The 13,513-nt window shown below is 34.6% G+C and overlaps 2 protein-coding genes across 3 annotated transcripts in view; one reads left to right on the forward strand and one right to left on the reverse strand.

The window, feature by feature from the left end:
* LOC134752930 (uncharacterized) overlaps nucleotides 1-270 on the forward strand; it is a 70,224-nt gene extending 69,954 nt beyond the window's left edge. The window contains exon 10 of the mRNA XM_063688712.1: nucleotides 39-270. Coding sequence (XP_063544782.1) covers nucleotides 39-220 — 182 coding nt within the window. The 3' untranslated portion in view covers nucleotides 221-270. The remainder of the gene's footprint in view (nucleotides 1-38) is intronic.
* Nucleotides 271-3,140: 2,870 nt separating this feature from the next.
* LOC134752791 (uncharacterized) overlaps nucleotides 3,141-13,513 on the reverse strand; it is a 38,592-nt gene continuing 28,219 nt past the window's right edge. For both annotated transcript variants that reach the window (XM_063688503.1, XM_063688502.1), the window contains exons 14-17: nucleotides 13,236-13,322; nucleotides 11,424-11,514; nucleotides 10,016-10,109; nucleotides 3,141-8,962 (exon numbers count right to left, since the gene is read on the reverse strand). In XM_063688503.1, coding sequence (XP_063544573.1) covers nucleotides 7,973-8,962; nucleotides 10,016-10,109; nucleotides 11,424-11,514; nucleotides 13,236-13,322 — 1,262 coding nt within the window. In that variant the 3' untranslated portion in view covers nucleotides 3,141-7,972. The remainder of the gene's footprint in view (nucleotides 8,963-10,015; nucleotides 10,110-11,423; nucleotides 11,515-13,235; nucleotides 13,323-13,513) is intronic.

Below are 13,513 nucleotides of genomic sequence, written 5' to 3' on the forward strand. Positions count from 1 at the left end.
TGAATACGATTCTAAATATGGATATATTTTACTTACAGAAGACGTCTTAGCCCTTCTCAAGAACTTAAAGGTGGCGAATCAGCGGCTAGAAGACAATGACGCCACTGATTCCAGCCCTATCGTCCTATACCCTGAAGAAATCGTAGCTCATGGCTCCGCCAGTGCGCTAAGATGCAGTGTCTTTGTAGCTTTAAGTTTATTATTAGTTATGTTCAAGTAAAAAGTTTGTACGAGCTCGACTTTTGAAAACAGTCCTTTGGAATGGGAAAAATAAGCTTTTAGACTTTGACTGCACAATTTTTACCAAATATTCCATTATGCCCTTAAAAGAATGTAAACAAACAATACCTGTAAGCTGTGGTCACTTATAAGCAGTGTTGGCCGAACGTTAATTGCAAATAACCATTAACCAGTACAAATTGAAGAGTAACCCGTAACGGACGGTTACAGTTTACGGTTCAATTTGTACTGGTTAATTGTTAATTGCATTAACGTTTCGGCCAACACTGCTAATAAGTGGTTAAGCATCTGTTCATTTTCTGTATTTCTTTGTTCTTATGTAGATGTATTATCCATTGGTGAATGTTAACTATATATAAATAAAATAAATAAGTACCATGTCGTATGGTAACTCAGACAATGATATAATTCTACAGATACAAATAGTTGAATCTCACTGGCGAAATGACCGAGTCACGAAATTTGTTTGTTTACATTATTTTAATATGCTTAATGGAACGGACAATTATAGGCAGTGACAATACATACCCTATAAGAGCACTTGGCATGAATACTTATGAATCTAGAGGACTTAATAAGATGTCAGGGATCTGACATTTACCAAATAAATAATATAGGATCTACGACACCGATTGTAAAAATACTGAGCCAACTGAGTAAACTTTTACTGCTAACCTACGCTCTAAGTGCTACGACGTGCAAATGCTTAGTAGATACATAAAAACGATGTGTCGTGATTAGCATTGGGTTAAAACACTGAGATGTAGTGGCTTTTTTTGTTTTCGGTGACTTTTGAGACAAAAAAGCAAAATAAGAGCTTGTAAAAACTGTTAAGTAGACATAGGATCGGTTGCACCAAACCGAATGTCACCGTTAAAGCGTTCGCTAAATTTTATTGTTTTGGAAGTTTCATACATCTCTGCTGCGTGACGTTGATCAGTCTGTTAAATGTGGTTGGTGCAACTGGCCCATAGTCTTGTCAATATAATGTGCAGATAATGTACACAGAGATGGATGTGGAGTCTCAAACTTTGAGCATTGATAATGTGCTATTCAGATCTCAAACTGAATGTCTTGTGAACATGTTTTTCCTTCTTATTGCCGCATTGTCAGGCAAATACGAGGATCATATTTTAAAATGAGGAAATCCAATCTATTAGGGGATTAAGACCTTTAGACTGGCACGACTGTTTTATTTAATACAAAATTTAATCATTTTTCTTATTGTATTCAGTTTTTTTGTCAACTATGGCTGACTGTGGCGGTCAAAGGTCCTACTTAACAGTGGGAAGACTTTTTAAGTGAATTTAATATCAAATATTATCTCAATTACTTCCTCGTTTTGGTTGCTGGTTCAAGTTGTGAGAAGTGTTAAACGAACGAAACGAAAACGGAATAAAATACATACTACTTATAGATTTGATAAGCATTTGATATGCGATTGGCCGTAATTATTTTACTTTATACCCTAGATGGTGTCATGGATAATGCTTCATGACCCCGTAACGCATACGTGTCGTCATGGGTTAAATATGGCTTATGTTGTTTGTAGGTTGATACATTATTTTTAATGTGTAATGTATGTGTACTAAAGAAACCTAATAAACTTTGAGCGGAACATAATGTAAAAATAAAAGACACGTAAGAAAATAGAGATACGTACAGACCAATACCTCGTTGGAAAACAACGAATTTAATTTTAAGTGAAAAGTGATTTTTAACTTAATGTTAAGTGCCTTTTAAAACTATTGTTCTTTTTAATTGGCATTTTCGCAAAACGTTGGCGTTGAAACGTGTTTTATGGTTTCTTAATCAATGATTAGGTTACTTAATATAATATATAATATAAGTAATTAAAAATTGATCATACACTCAAATAATGCATCAGTGTTGGCCGAAACGTTAATGCAATTAACCAGTAAACTGTAACCGTCCGTTACGGTTTACGGTTCAATTTTTACTGGTTAATGATTAATTGCAATTAACGTTCGGCCAACCCTGTAATGCATACCTACCTATTTATTTATTGAAAAAGAAAATAAGAATTATTGAGGTTTCATTAAAAAATATTTGGAGGGAATGCCGTGCCCAAAACTGAATAACTTTAATCTGCAAGTTTTGGAAAGGTCTATGAAACAACGTTTTTGCGATAATGCTGATGTACTATACGAATTAAATATACTGCCATTTACAATCATTTTCTACATCACAAACGTTTTATGAACTTACATACTTATTTTTACACGAACCCAAATTCGATGTAGGTACCTACGTCTATTTTTATTTTATTTTACAAGTAAGTACCTACATAGATATTCTAGACATAGATAATCATAATAAGTTCACTAGTCTTATCATAAAAAAGTATTGTATTGTATACATTAATAGACCAATCTGTCTAATAACTTTGAATTATTCTTTTTTTACATTGTATTCAGTAATAATATTTAAAATGGACTGTTCAGTACAATATTGTACACGACCAATATTTTTTAAGTTTAATTCTATACTGTATTCTCATTTGGCCATATTTTCTTAGTAATTGTGACTTGATATGTAATGTAATTGGCCATTCAACCAAACTAAAACAATATGCTTTCTTTAACGAAATAAAAAATCTTTAATTCAATCCTGTTTTTTTACTTTTCCCTTTCCTTTACAAACCATTGAAGTACGTTTGTTTTTTGGGACTTTTTTTGGACATAGTTCTTAGAAATGGGCAGTATTCTTTTGTTACACATAATAAACGTAAAATGTCTGCAGCCTAGAATAGCCTAGAATAATATTACTATTGTGTGCCCTTACAGGGTGTCATGATCTGACTTTATATTATGTAACACCTATTATGTACATGACAATACAATACATAAATTATAAATTGGGGATGTGACAAGAAAACAATTTTAGATTTCAGTCTTTTAATAGAATAACCTAATAATAACTGATCAATCTAACAATGTACATAGAAAATAGTTTTCGGACAAACATGTAAATCTTACATAATAAAGTATACTTACGTAACAGGTAAAATTAAATCCTTAGAAATATAGCATCTTGTTATTGTAGCAATCATTTTCTGCTTTCAAATGAAAAGCGACTTTAGCTTTTTGACTCATATGTGCCGTCATGTGGCTAAAATAGGGTAACTAGTAGACATTTTACGTTAAGAAGGAGAATAATGTCGCAAAAATTGACTTGTTAATTGAATTATTTTTCTCAAATGTATGAATCTTGTATAGTTATCTATACTTTATAACCAGCAATCTATGTTAGCGTCATTAGTTAAGTCTAAATTAAGCGATTTGAATAAAGCATCTTCTAAAGCATCTTCTATCTACCTTTAATTTATATGAGTCATGTAAGCCTGACCTGTAATATTATTAATAAAATATGAGTATTTATAAATTCGTCGGTCTGCCTTTTCGCGGCTACAGATTAACCAAATAGCTCACCTAGCAGTGTATTTATAGTTTGGCAAGAGTCAGCAACATAGGAAGAAATAATATTAAACTGTCTTTTTCTTACTCTAACCCAAAAAAAAGGATGAGTATAATTTATTTATTCTACTGTTACTAACAAAACTCCAAAAAAATATCATATTTCCCTCACACATGTGACTTTCAGAGTTGATACAAACTTAATTTATAACAAAATGCTACACACATAAGGATCGATTAGCAGAAATATTTACAATAAAAGAGAACTTATTTTAAGTTTCAACGGCAAGAGTTAGAACAGTTACAGTATTGGCAACATTGGAGGGCTCATATTAAAATTATTTACTTTTTTTAAATGTAACGCTATGCAAGAGCAAAGGGTGAGAAATAGATAGGAAATTAGTACAATCAGCATTAAATAGACAGCCAAATGGCCTTTACTTCACTGGCTCAGTGACCCAAAATGGATCTTTGCCTGTGACACAAGAGAGCGCCACTCTGCCCTATGCTGCGCCACTTCACGCCAGTTGGGAATTCCGAGGGCGGACAGGTATTTTAGGGCTTCGTCACTCCAGCGGTATCTGGGACGCCCTGACGGACGTTTTCCGCCCGGGTGCCCCAAAATTGCCTTTATCGCAACAAATTCGTTGCCATAGGAATAGGAATGTGTTGCAATATTATGTGGCTACCTGAGTCGTCCCCGTCTATTTGCCGCTACAGGGCCGTATACAGGGCAGCGATCGACGACTGATCTTTTATTATAATTTTGACATTGTTTGATTTTTAATAAATGACGTGTTTACTAAAATCCAGTTTAAATAAAATATACATGGTTTTTCTGTATAATTTAACAATTTGTAAGTTTAAAAAATCAAGTTTAAATGGTATGGAAAAATAATCATAAAGAATTCATTAACACAATTTTGAGTTCCTGTACTCCATATGAAGATGCGCAGAGCTGATGGGAACCACCCACGCAATGTAATTATTTGAGACAAAATTTAACCCATTCAATGCCCATGACGACACGCGTGCGTTACGTACGGGCGCGACAAATATGTTGGTACAACAACAAAAAGTAACAATTCGTTGCTGAGCATTGAAACGGTTAATGTATTGTCATAACAAAAAACCACAATTAATTTTTTTTTTCGTCGCAATTTAAAAATATCTTAATAAGAACACTATAAACTTAAATTAAACATAATAATTACATTTCAAACAACTTATCAACAAACAATTCCTTTAGCGTTACAGTGGGAACCCTTAAAAATAGGAAAAATACATTTACGGTAAATATTCGGGCAAAAATACATTCACTTAACACTTACTTAACGAATTATTTATTTACATATTGCTAATAAAATGGAAGATTTGAGTATTACATGTTATTGAGAAAAATAATGTCATTATATTTTTACATAATTCAACACAGTGGAATAGTTCCATTGACCAAAAATATATTTTTACAACAGATCTGAAAAATTTATTCAAAAAAAGGTTTATCTCACAAATGACCATCATTCGTCATATTTTATTCTTAAAAATATTTACTATTTGGCGAGGACAGTATATTAATTGTGTGATTTCTACAAAAAAAGTTAAATAACATATTTTCTATAGGTACTTAGTTTATTACATAAATCTAGTGGTTTCGTTATAGATCTAAGGTCGACTCTAATCAAAGTAATTAGTAATCAATAAATGACGTACACATTTATTTATTTATTTTTCAACTAAAGAAGACGCAAATTCGACATAAGCTTTACAAAATTTATTTATAGCCCAGTCTCATTGTCCACCCAAACTTCAATCCATAGACCGGTTATACTGTTCACTTTTTCTACGTCCCAATGCTGCAATGCCTGCTGCGACCGGTTCATGGGTGTCTATTGTTGAGACTGTAACGGGTTCCAGCAGGCGTTCTACATGACACTAAAACTCTCCAAGGGGCCTCTACGTGTTGGATCTATATCCCCACGCAAGCCTATCAAAAGACCGGGATTTATAGGCCCGTGAAATCCAAGGAGATACAAATATAATGTCGAACTCTGTACTTTAACTGTTTCAGTTATTGAATATTAAATTAATTTCCAATGTTCTTTCACTTTATGTGTATGTGTATTAATTAGCAAGCAATAAATAATAACTGAATTCCGAACATCATGAGTACCATGACACGATAAATATAAATCTTAACTTATTGTGGCAGATTCTACGGCCTAGTATACCTAGTTTGGTCGACGTTATCTAAGAAGTACAAGTATCTCAATTTAATGGGCAGTGTCAATTCACTTTTAAGATTTCAACAAGCCTTAATTTTCTAAATGTGGGTAGCTAATCGTTAGGCATAAAACCGCATTACTAAAGGATGACTTACGCTAGACAAGCTCCGCGTCCGGGACGAGGCGTCCGACACTTCAGCTTTTTATAGAAAACACGTGATCGCTGATTAGGTGATGAGCAGTCATAGAAAACGAAGTCTCAAAAGCCTCGGCCTGGACCCGGACCGTTTTAGAGTAATTATCCTTAAGTAAGATATCCAAGAAAAACTTGGCACAGTTAATTTATAGTTATTTAGAAAGTATTATTGTAAAAAATTGCCTATTTTCGGTATTTTTATTATTTTTGTAGGAAAACTATATTTTGTATTAAACTTAGTAAACAACTAATAAAGTTTAAGTTACATGATGTAACAAAATCACTTTACCATTTTTAGAAGATTTTGAAGGTAGAAAGACAACTATAAGAATTCCTATTACATCAGTACAGTGAACAGATTACTAATACTTAACATCAAGTTTTAAGATCACTTAACAATTCATTCTAGCACTACACTATTACTACAGGTGCGTTTATTCTTTTATATTTCCTTGTAAAATAAAAAAAAATTGTAAAGATTTTATATGTTCATCGCCAATAACGACACGTTGTCGTGATTCAGTATGGAAGTAGCACTTACCCCTACTGAATCATGACAGTTGATTTTTGTTCGTTCGGATAAGAAACAACTTGTTACGATTAACTTCGAATGAAGAATAAAATACACCACACTAGCTTAAATCTCTACTGAAGACATTATATACCACAGATTGGCAAGCTCGCTCCGTCCTAGGTTCTAGGTTCTAGGTCCTAGGTTTAGTTTAAATACTATCTGTTATTCAAAAAGTTTACCCACTGAACAAAAAACCGACTAAAAAAATATCCTCATATGCAAAAAATATGAACACATCTATTTAAAGTTTTTAACAATCAAAACAGTTCTGACAAATAATCTGTAATCATTCTGTTCTATATTTAAAATAAACTTTCTGAATTTCACTATTAAGAACAAATAATAGCAGTCCTTAGTCTTTTTAATATTCAAATGGAATTTATTGAACGCTAAGTCGAACGATTGAATTGATCAAAATAAGTGAATATACGACTTCACTGGCTCTGAACGCGTATGAGCGTTGTTGGCACTGATCATTTTTACTAATGTAATTTTTTTTTTATATATACGAATACCTTATTTTCGTTTCATAAGAAATCGACTTCCAAGATCCAAGATGACTCAGTACTATGCCTGCCGCATCTCCAAGTAGCGAGTCGTGGAATAAAAGTCAGGTACCATACCTTTTATGCGTAATACTACCTGCACTACCATTGCGAATCCCTCTTCATAAGGCCGTGCAAGTGCGATAGAGATAGCATGATGATTTAAGCAAGCCATTTCCGTCAGTAGAGAAAGGCGGGAAATTTAAAAAATGTAGGCGCAAAGGGCTGTCCTCCCATAGAAAATTTGAATTCCGCCTTATTCTACTGACAAAATGGCTTTGCCAGAGTATATATACGACCTGACACGTCACTTAACTATAATTTTTCGTTGGTAAATTCAGCCCAATCAGTGCTGGCCGAACGTTAATTGCAATTAACCATTAACCAGTATAAATTGAACCGTAAACCGTAACGGACGGTTACAGTTTACGGTTCAATTCGTACTGGTTAATAGTTAATTGCATTAACATTTCGGCCAACACTGAGCCCAATTACAGTTAAATTCACTATAGCTGTCATTTCAATACAATTTTGCGAGATTTGGCGTTTTTAGGTTATAAATTATATAAAGATGACACCTGTCATCCTATTCATCGAGTTTGAAAAATACTATAAACCCGGCAATCGAAGCAAATACAACATTCGACCCACTTGGCAATTTTTAGTGTTCCATGCAAAACTTTGTTTTGACAAACGGAACACTTATGGGATCACTTCGGTCTTGCAAATAAGATAAATGCGTTTTATGGTGTTTTCTAGTCAGTGACCTGTTTTTCAGAGCCACTCTGCCATCCCGAGTCCATAGTATTAGTATCACTATAGCAATGTCTATGATGATGTACTTTAATTTCATCTTTCTCCTCCCGAACACTTTCATATTGAGAGTCAGGACCGAGACAAGCTGTCTCAGCTTCGTTAGAATATACCTGATTTTCTTCATTCAATAACGGCTTTTCCACAGTAGGGGATAATGGCTGATTTGGCGGTGGAGGCGCAAAAAAATCAGCTTTATTAGACTCTGAACTCAATTGTCTAGGATGGTTAGGTTTAGGGCTAAATCTTGGTATTCTGAGCTGACGCATTTTAGGACTACCTTCGTCTCGTTCGATTCTGGAATCGTTCAAGCGATCCCTAGAATCGTTACGACCGCTCATTCTAGTGTCGCTCATTCTAGAATCCCGGTCGCGTTCCATTCTATCGCTTATCGCACGCTCGCTTAACCTAGTCTCGTTAAGCCTATCGCTTAATCTAGAATCGTTTAAGCGCTCGCTTAAACGCGTCTCATTCATTCTATCACTGATCCTAGACTCCATCGCTCCGCTTAACCTAGAATCATTGGCGCTACCGCTTATTCTAGAATCATTAATTCTAGATTCATTCAATCGTTCGCTGATCCTAGAATCATTAATTCTAGACTCATTCATTCTCTCGCTCAATCTAGAATCATTAACTCCGCTGATTCTAGAATCATTCATTCTTTCGCTGATCCTAGAATCATTCATGCTCATTCTCATGGAGTTATTGAGCTGTTCTATTTGTTGTTCTGTCAATCTTAGAGAATTGTTATCTCTTGCCTGTTTTGCGTGTTTTTCTTGCCTCGGACGACGCTTGGAGCCGACCTGCGGTTGGGGGCGCTGTTGTCGCGTTAGGGTAAACGAGCCTGTGTCTGACTCGGAGGTGGACTCAGGGTGGTTTTCAATGGTGCCAACGAGGGCTGATACATTTGAGTTCATGCAGCAATCCGCCTGAAAACAAAATATAATATAGGTATGAACAGTGACAAAACAGTTACAGATTGTAATTTTTTTTCTGTTCTTTTTCGTTAAATCGCTCACCCATTGCGGCAAAAAGCGAAAACTGGTGATTAAATATGGTTACTGTCACAGAAATAAATATACCATAGAAGATGCAAATGCATCTACTTCGCGTGACCGAACCCCGACCAAGCGTCGAGATTGACCGTCGTTCTTTACAGTCCACGCGCGTCAGTTGTTGCAGCCGGACGTCCGTGAAAACTTAAAAAATGCTCTTTGCATAATAATTAACTGCAACAGCCCAAAAATGGCGAGCACCCAAAGGCAAAAACATATTTTCTATCACAGATAAGTAATTTTCAAGAAGATCAGCGCTGACCTTCGGGTCAGCATTATTTTATTTTATTTTATTTTATTAATTCAAAAAATTTACACAGCATTACAGCGAACTAATACACTGAGAAATTTATAATATAAAGTATTTATACAACTAGGTACATGATACAGTCTAGAAAGAACAACAGAACAAATGTAAGAAAGAAAAACTAATACAAAACAGATGATTCACGCTTATCCATCGCCTCACAGTACTTCATACATTCTTTACACAGATCCATCCAACTACTTGCAAATAAATCACATTCCGGTGCTGATGCGAGGAGCGCGTTGATATATTATGCTGAGGCGAGACCATTTCGTGGTAAACTTCAACTCCTACCTATTTTATAAGTTCCTATAGCTTTAGTTATACTTTTGTATGTAATTTTAGTTTTAAGTTTATCACGAATAAAACATTTGATTGATTGATTGATTGATAATTTTAAAATTATATTATGCGAAAATTTTGTATGAAAAAGTCGGCACGCTTGATTTCAATACAAATCGTGGTATTTGCGTCATCTAGCGTATGTATATATATTAAATCTGTGGTTACTGATAATTCTAGTTTAGTTTCAATATCCTTAAATTTTGATCATCCATCAGTCGCTCAAGATTAGATAGAATGAGGCCTTGCAGTAGAAAAAAATCCCGTGTTTTTCATACCTTTACAGAAACATTGCAGCAGCTAGACACGTCGGCGAAATACACCTCGGATTCAGCATTCTGGTTCCCGCGATGACAATCTTGCATAGAAGACCTGTCAAATAAATGTAATAAACTCAAACTCAGGCATATTTATTGCTCATAGTATTACAAATTACAAGAATACAGACCCTGTAAGGGCACAGCAATTTATTTTATACTTACTTATACAATTAAGATAAGATAAGATAAAAGATAAAAAATGTTTTTATTGCAGAGAATGAATACAATTGTAGTACATAGTAAGTACATATCACAAGTTACAGAAAAGAGTTGGTGCATAACTGAATTGACATTCGGAGGTTCCAGGAGTCCCCGCACTAGGCTAGGCCTGTATCGCGGGAGACCAGATGTACATTTTTATGTCATGCGAGTTAACTAGAATAATATTTTTACAATTCAGGACAAAAATGTGATTCAGGTTTATATACCTGGATTAAGATATTAATCTTATTAATTACATTGCAAAAAAAAACTAACATTCTACTTTTTTCGCATAGTATCATCGAAAAACTCCTGCAGAGAGTAATAACTTTTATCTAATAAGTATTTATTTAAGGTGGTTTCAAATGATTTGGGATTTTCTATTGATTTTATTGCTTGTGGAATTTTGTTATATATTTTAATGCACATCATGTCATTGTGAGGTCCTGAGTGATATTTCTAAGATTATGAAGGTAAGCAGTGTTTTAGATAAAAAAAATATAAATAAATATTTAGTGCCTAGGCTTTTAATGAAATAGGGTGGTTAAGAGGTAAACCTAGGTTTAGTAAGCCGGTACTTAAAAAGAGGCTAAAAACATACCTTTTAGAAGATTAAACATTGGGAAAATTTATTTACTTATTAGGTATTTTATTTGTGCATGTTAGTTTTTAGGGTTCCGTACCTAAAGGGTAAAAACGGGACCCTATTACTAAGACTCCGCTGTCCGTCTGTCCATCTGTCCGTCCGTCTGTCCCTCTGTCTGTCTGTCTGTCACCAGGCTGTATCTCATGAACCTTGACAGCTAGACAGTTGAAATTTTCACAGATGATGTATTTCTGTTGCCGCTATAACAACAAATACTAAAAACAGAATAATATAAATATTTAAATGGGGCTCCCCTGCAACAAACGTGATTTTTTTGGTGTTTTTTTCGTTATGGTACGGAACCCTTCGTGCGCAAGTCCTACTCGCACTTGGCCGGTTTTTATATTATGTATAAGGATTATAGTTTAAGCTGCTAATTGTTTTGTTTAGGTGCATGATTTTATTTTGTAATTGAGCACTTCAATCGCCAATAAACTGATCGAATAAACAATAAACTGGTCGCCAATAAACTGGTCGAATAAACTATATCTAAGTACTTTAAAAAATACGAAGACTTACCGAATGGGGGAATGCTTGTCATTCTGGAAGCCTAAGTTTTCTTTCCCCTGCTTCGGGTTAGGAGGGCACGAGTCACTGCTTTGATCTGAAACTAAAGGAAAACATCATTCAATCTAAAGATTGCAACTTAGGGAGAGACGAGGAGTCCAACGGGAGCACGCATTGGGGAACCGACTCAAACACTCCTCCTCCCCCTCCTTGAAATTCCTCGTTATGAAGCGAAACATATGACTAATCTTCGATTTAAAAGTACGTGAGTGTCCTGTTTTAAGACGACAGGGGACGATCGATTTTCCAAACAAACGTACTCCTCATTTTCCTCCCTGGATATTGACATTATGAAAAATGTTTCTACATTTTTTCGATTTTTACTTTATTATATGTAAGTTAGATTTTAAAAATTTGTATGAAACCTGTTTTACGCTCCTCTAACTCTAAGGGCCTGTTTCACAATGTCCAAGTAAAGTATTGGATAGCTAATTAACAAATAAATTAACTGCCACATAAAATTTCCTACAAAACAAGCACTTTATCCAGCAGATAAAGCTTATTTGGAGATTGTGAAACGCCAACGATGACTTTATCCGTCAGATAAGTGGCAAGTAGCTTATTCAGGACTTTACTTGGACATTGTGAAACAGCACCTAATAATAATTAAAAAATCTAAATAAATGAAACGGTTGGGCATAACTATGATTAAAATAATCGCACTTAAACTATCGTGAGACATATTTCAAAATATTTATCAGTACGGTTTTTACTCACTATTATTTTTAGTCGCTTTTGGCGACATGTTTCGGATTCTTTGGGAATCCATCCTCAGGCACGAGTGTCCGCGGCGGTTGTGCGTCGTGTGTAGAGTGCACGACGTACAACCGCCGCGGACACTCGTGCCTGAGGATGGATTCCCAAAACATCCGAAACATGTCGCCAAAAGCGACTAAAAATAATAGTGAGTAAAAACCGTACTGATAAATATTATGATTAAAATACATCAAATTGTGTAAAAATATTTTCAATAATGTTAATATCCAGAGGGGTAAATGGGGAATACGTTTGTAACCGGTTTCGAGGCAGTCGTCCTCTTTATTTATTTAATCTTTATTGCACAAAAGAAATACTTATCGTACAAGAGGTGGACTTAATGCCAAAAGCATTCTCTACCAGTCAACCTTAGGGCAAAGCAGAGAGATTGTGGGCGGTGCTACTACTACTAACAAAATATAATACGCAAAGCTAAATTAAAATTTAATATACATATGCAAGACCATCAAAATACATATACAATATATATAATACATATACATATACCTAATATATACAATACATCTTAATACAGGGTGAAACCTAGGTCGTAAACAGAATTTTTTGTACTATAAAACTCCCGTGAGACTCAAACATATTAGATTATTTTAAACCGGGTCACTCACGTATTATTAAGTCGAATAGCTCGACATGTTTCGGTCCAATTTACCTCCGCCTCCGCGTAATTTAGCTTTATTTGTACACGCCGCGCCCTCGACTAGTGAAGACGTGTCGTGTCTCCGTGAATTGCGGTCCTCGTAAATTGGACCGAAACATGTCGAGCTATTCGACTTAATAATACGTGAGTGACCCGGTTTAAAATAATCTAATAGAATTTTTTGTTTCTATCGCAGTATTTTTAGGCAAATTCATTGCATTAACTCTAGAAGCAAACAGTTAAACTTTATTGATAATAATTTTAAATAGCAAAAACACCAACCTTATGGTCACCCTATATTGTAATAAAAGTAGGTACTCGTAAAAAACCGCTAAATATTGACAACGTACCTTTACTAGCGCTCTTTTGATGTAAGCACTCAATGGCAACGTTGTCTTCCATACGACAGTCTCTGTGCAGATTACCCGCGCTCATTCCTGTAAATATTAAACATGAGATTAATCCGAGTTAAACTAATAGGTCATGTAATTTTTCAAGTATTTAACAATGACCCGGTAACATATTTACCGGTCAATATTAACATATTTAAACTATCTATAAACATATCTAACTATAAAGATAGGAGAAAACATTTAAAGATTAGTTTTTTTTTCTAAGCGTTTGTCTT

Source organism: Cydia strobilella, chromosome 25, assembly GCF_947568885.1.
Source record: "Cydia strobilella chromosome 25, ilCydStro3.1, whole genome shotgun sequence".
Lineage (NCBI taxonomy): Eukaryota > Metazoa > Arthropoda > Insecta > Lepidoptera > Tortricidae > Cydia > Cydia strobilella.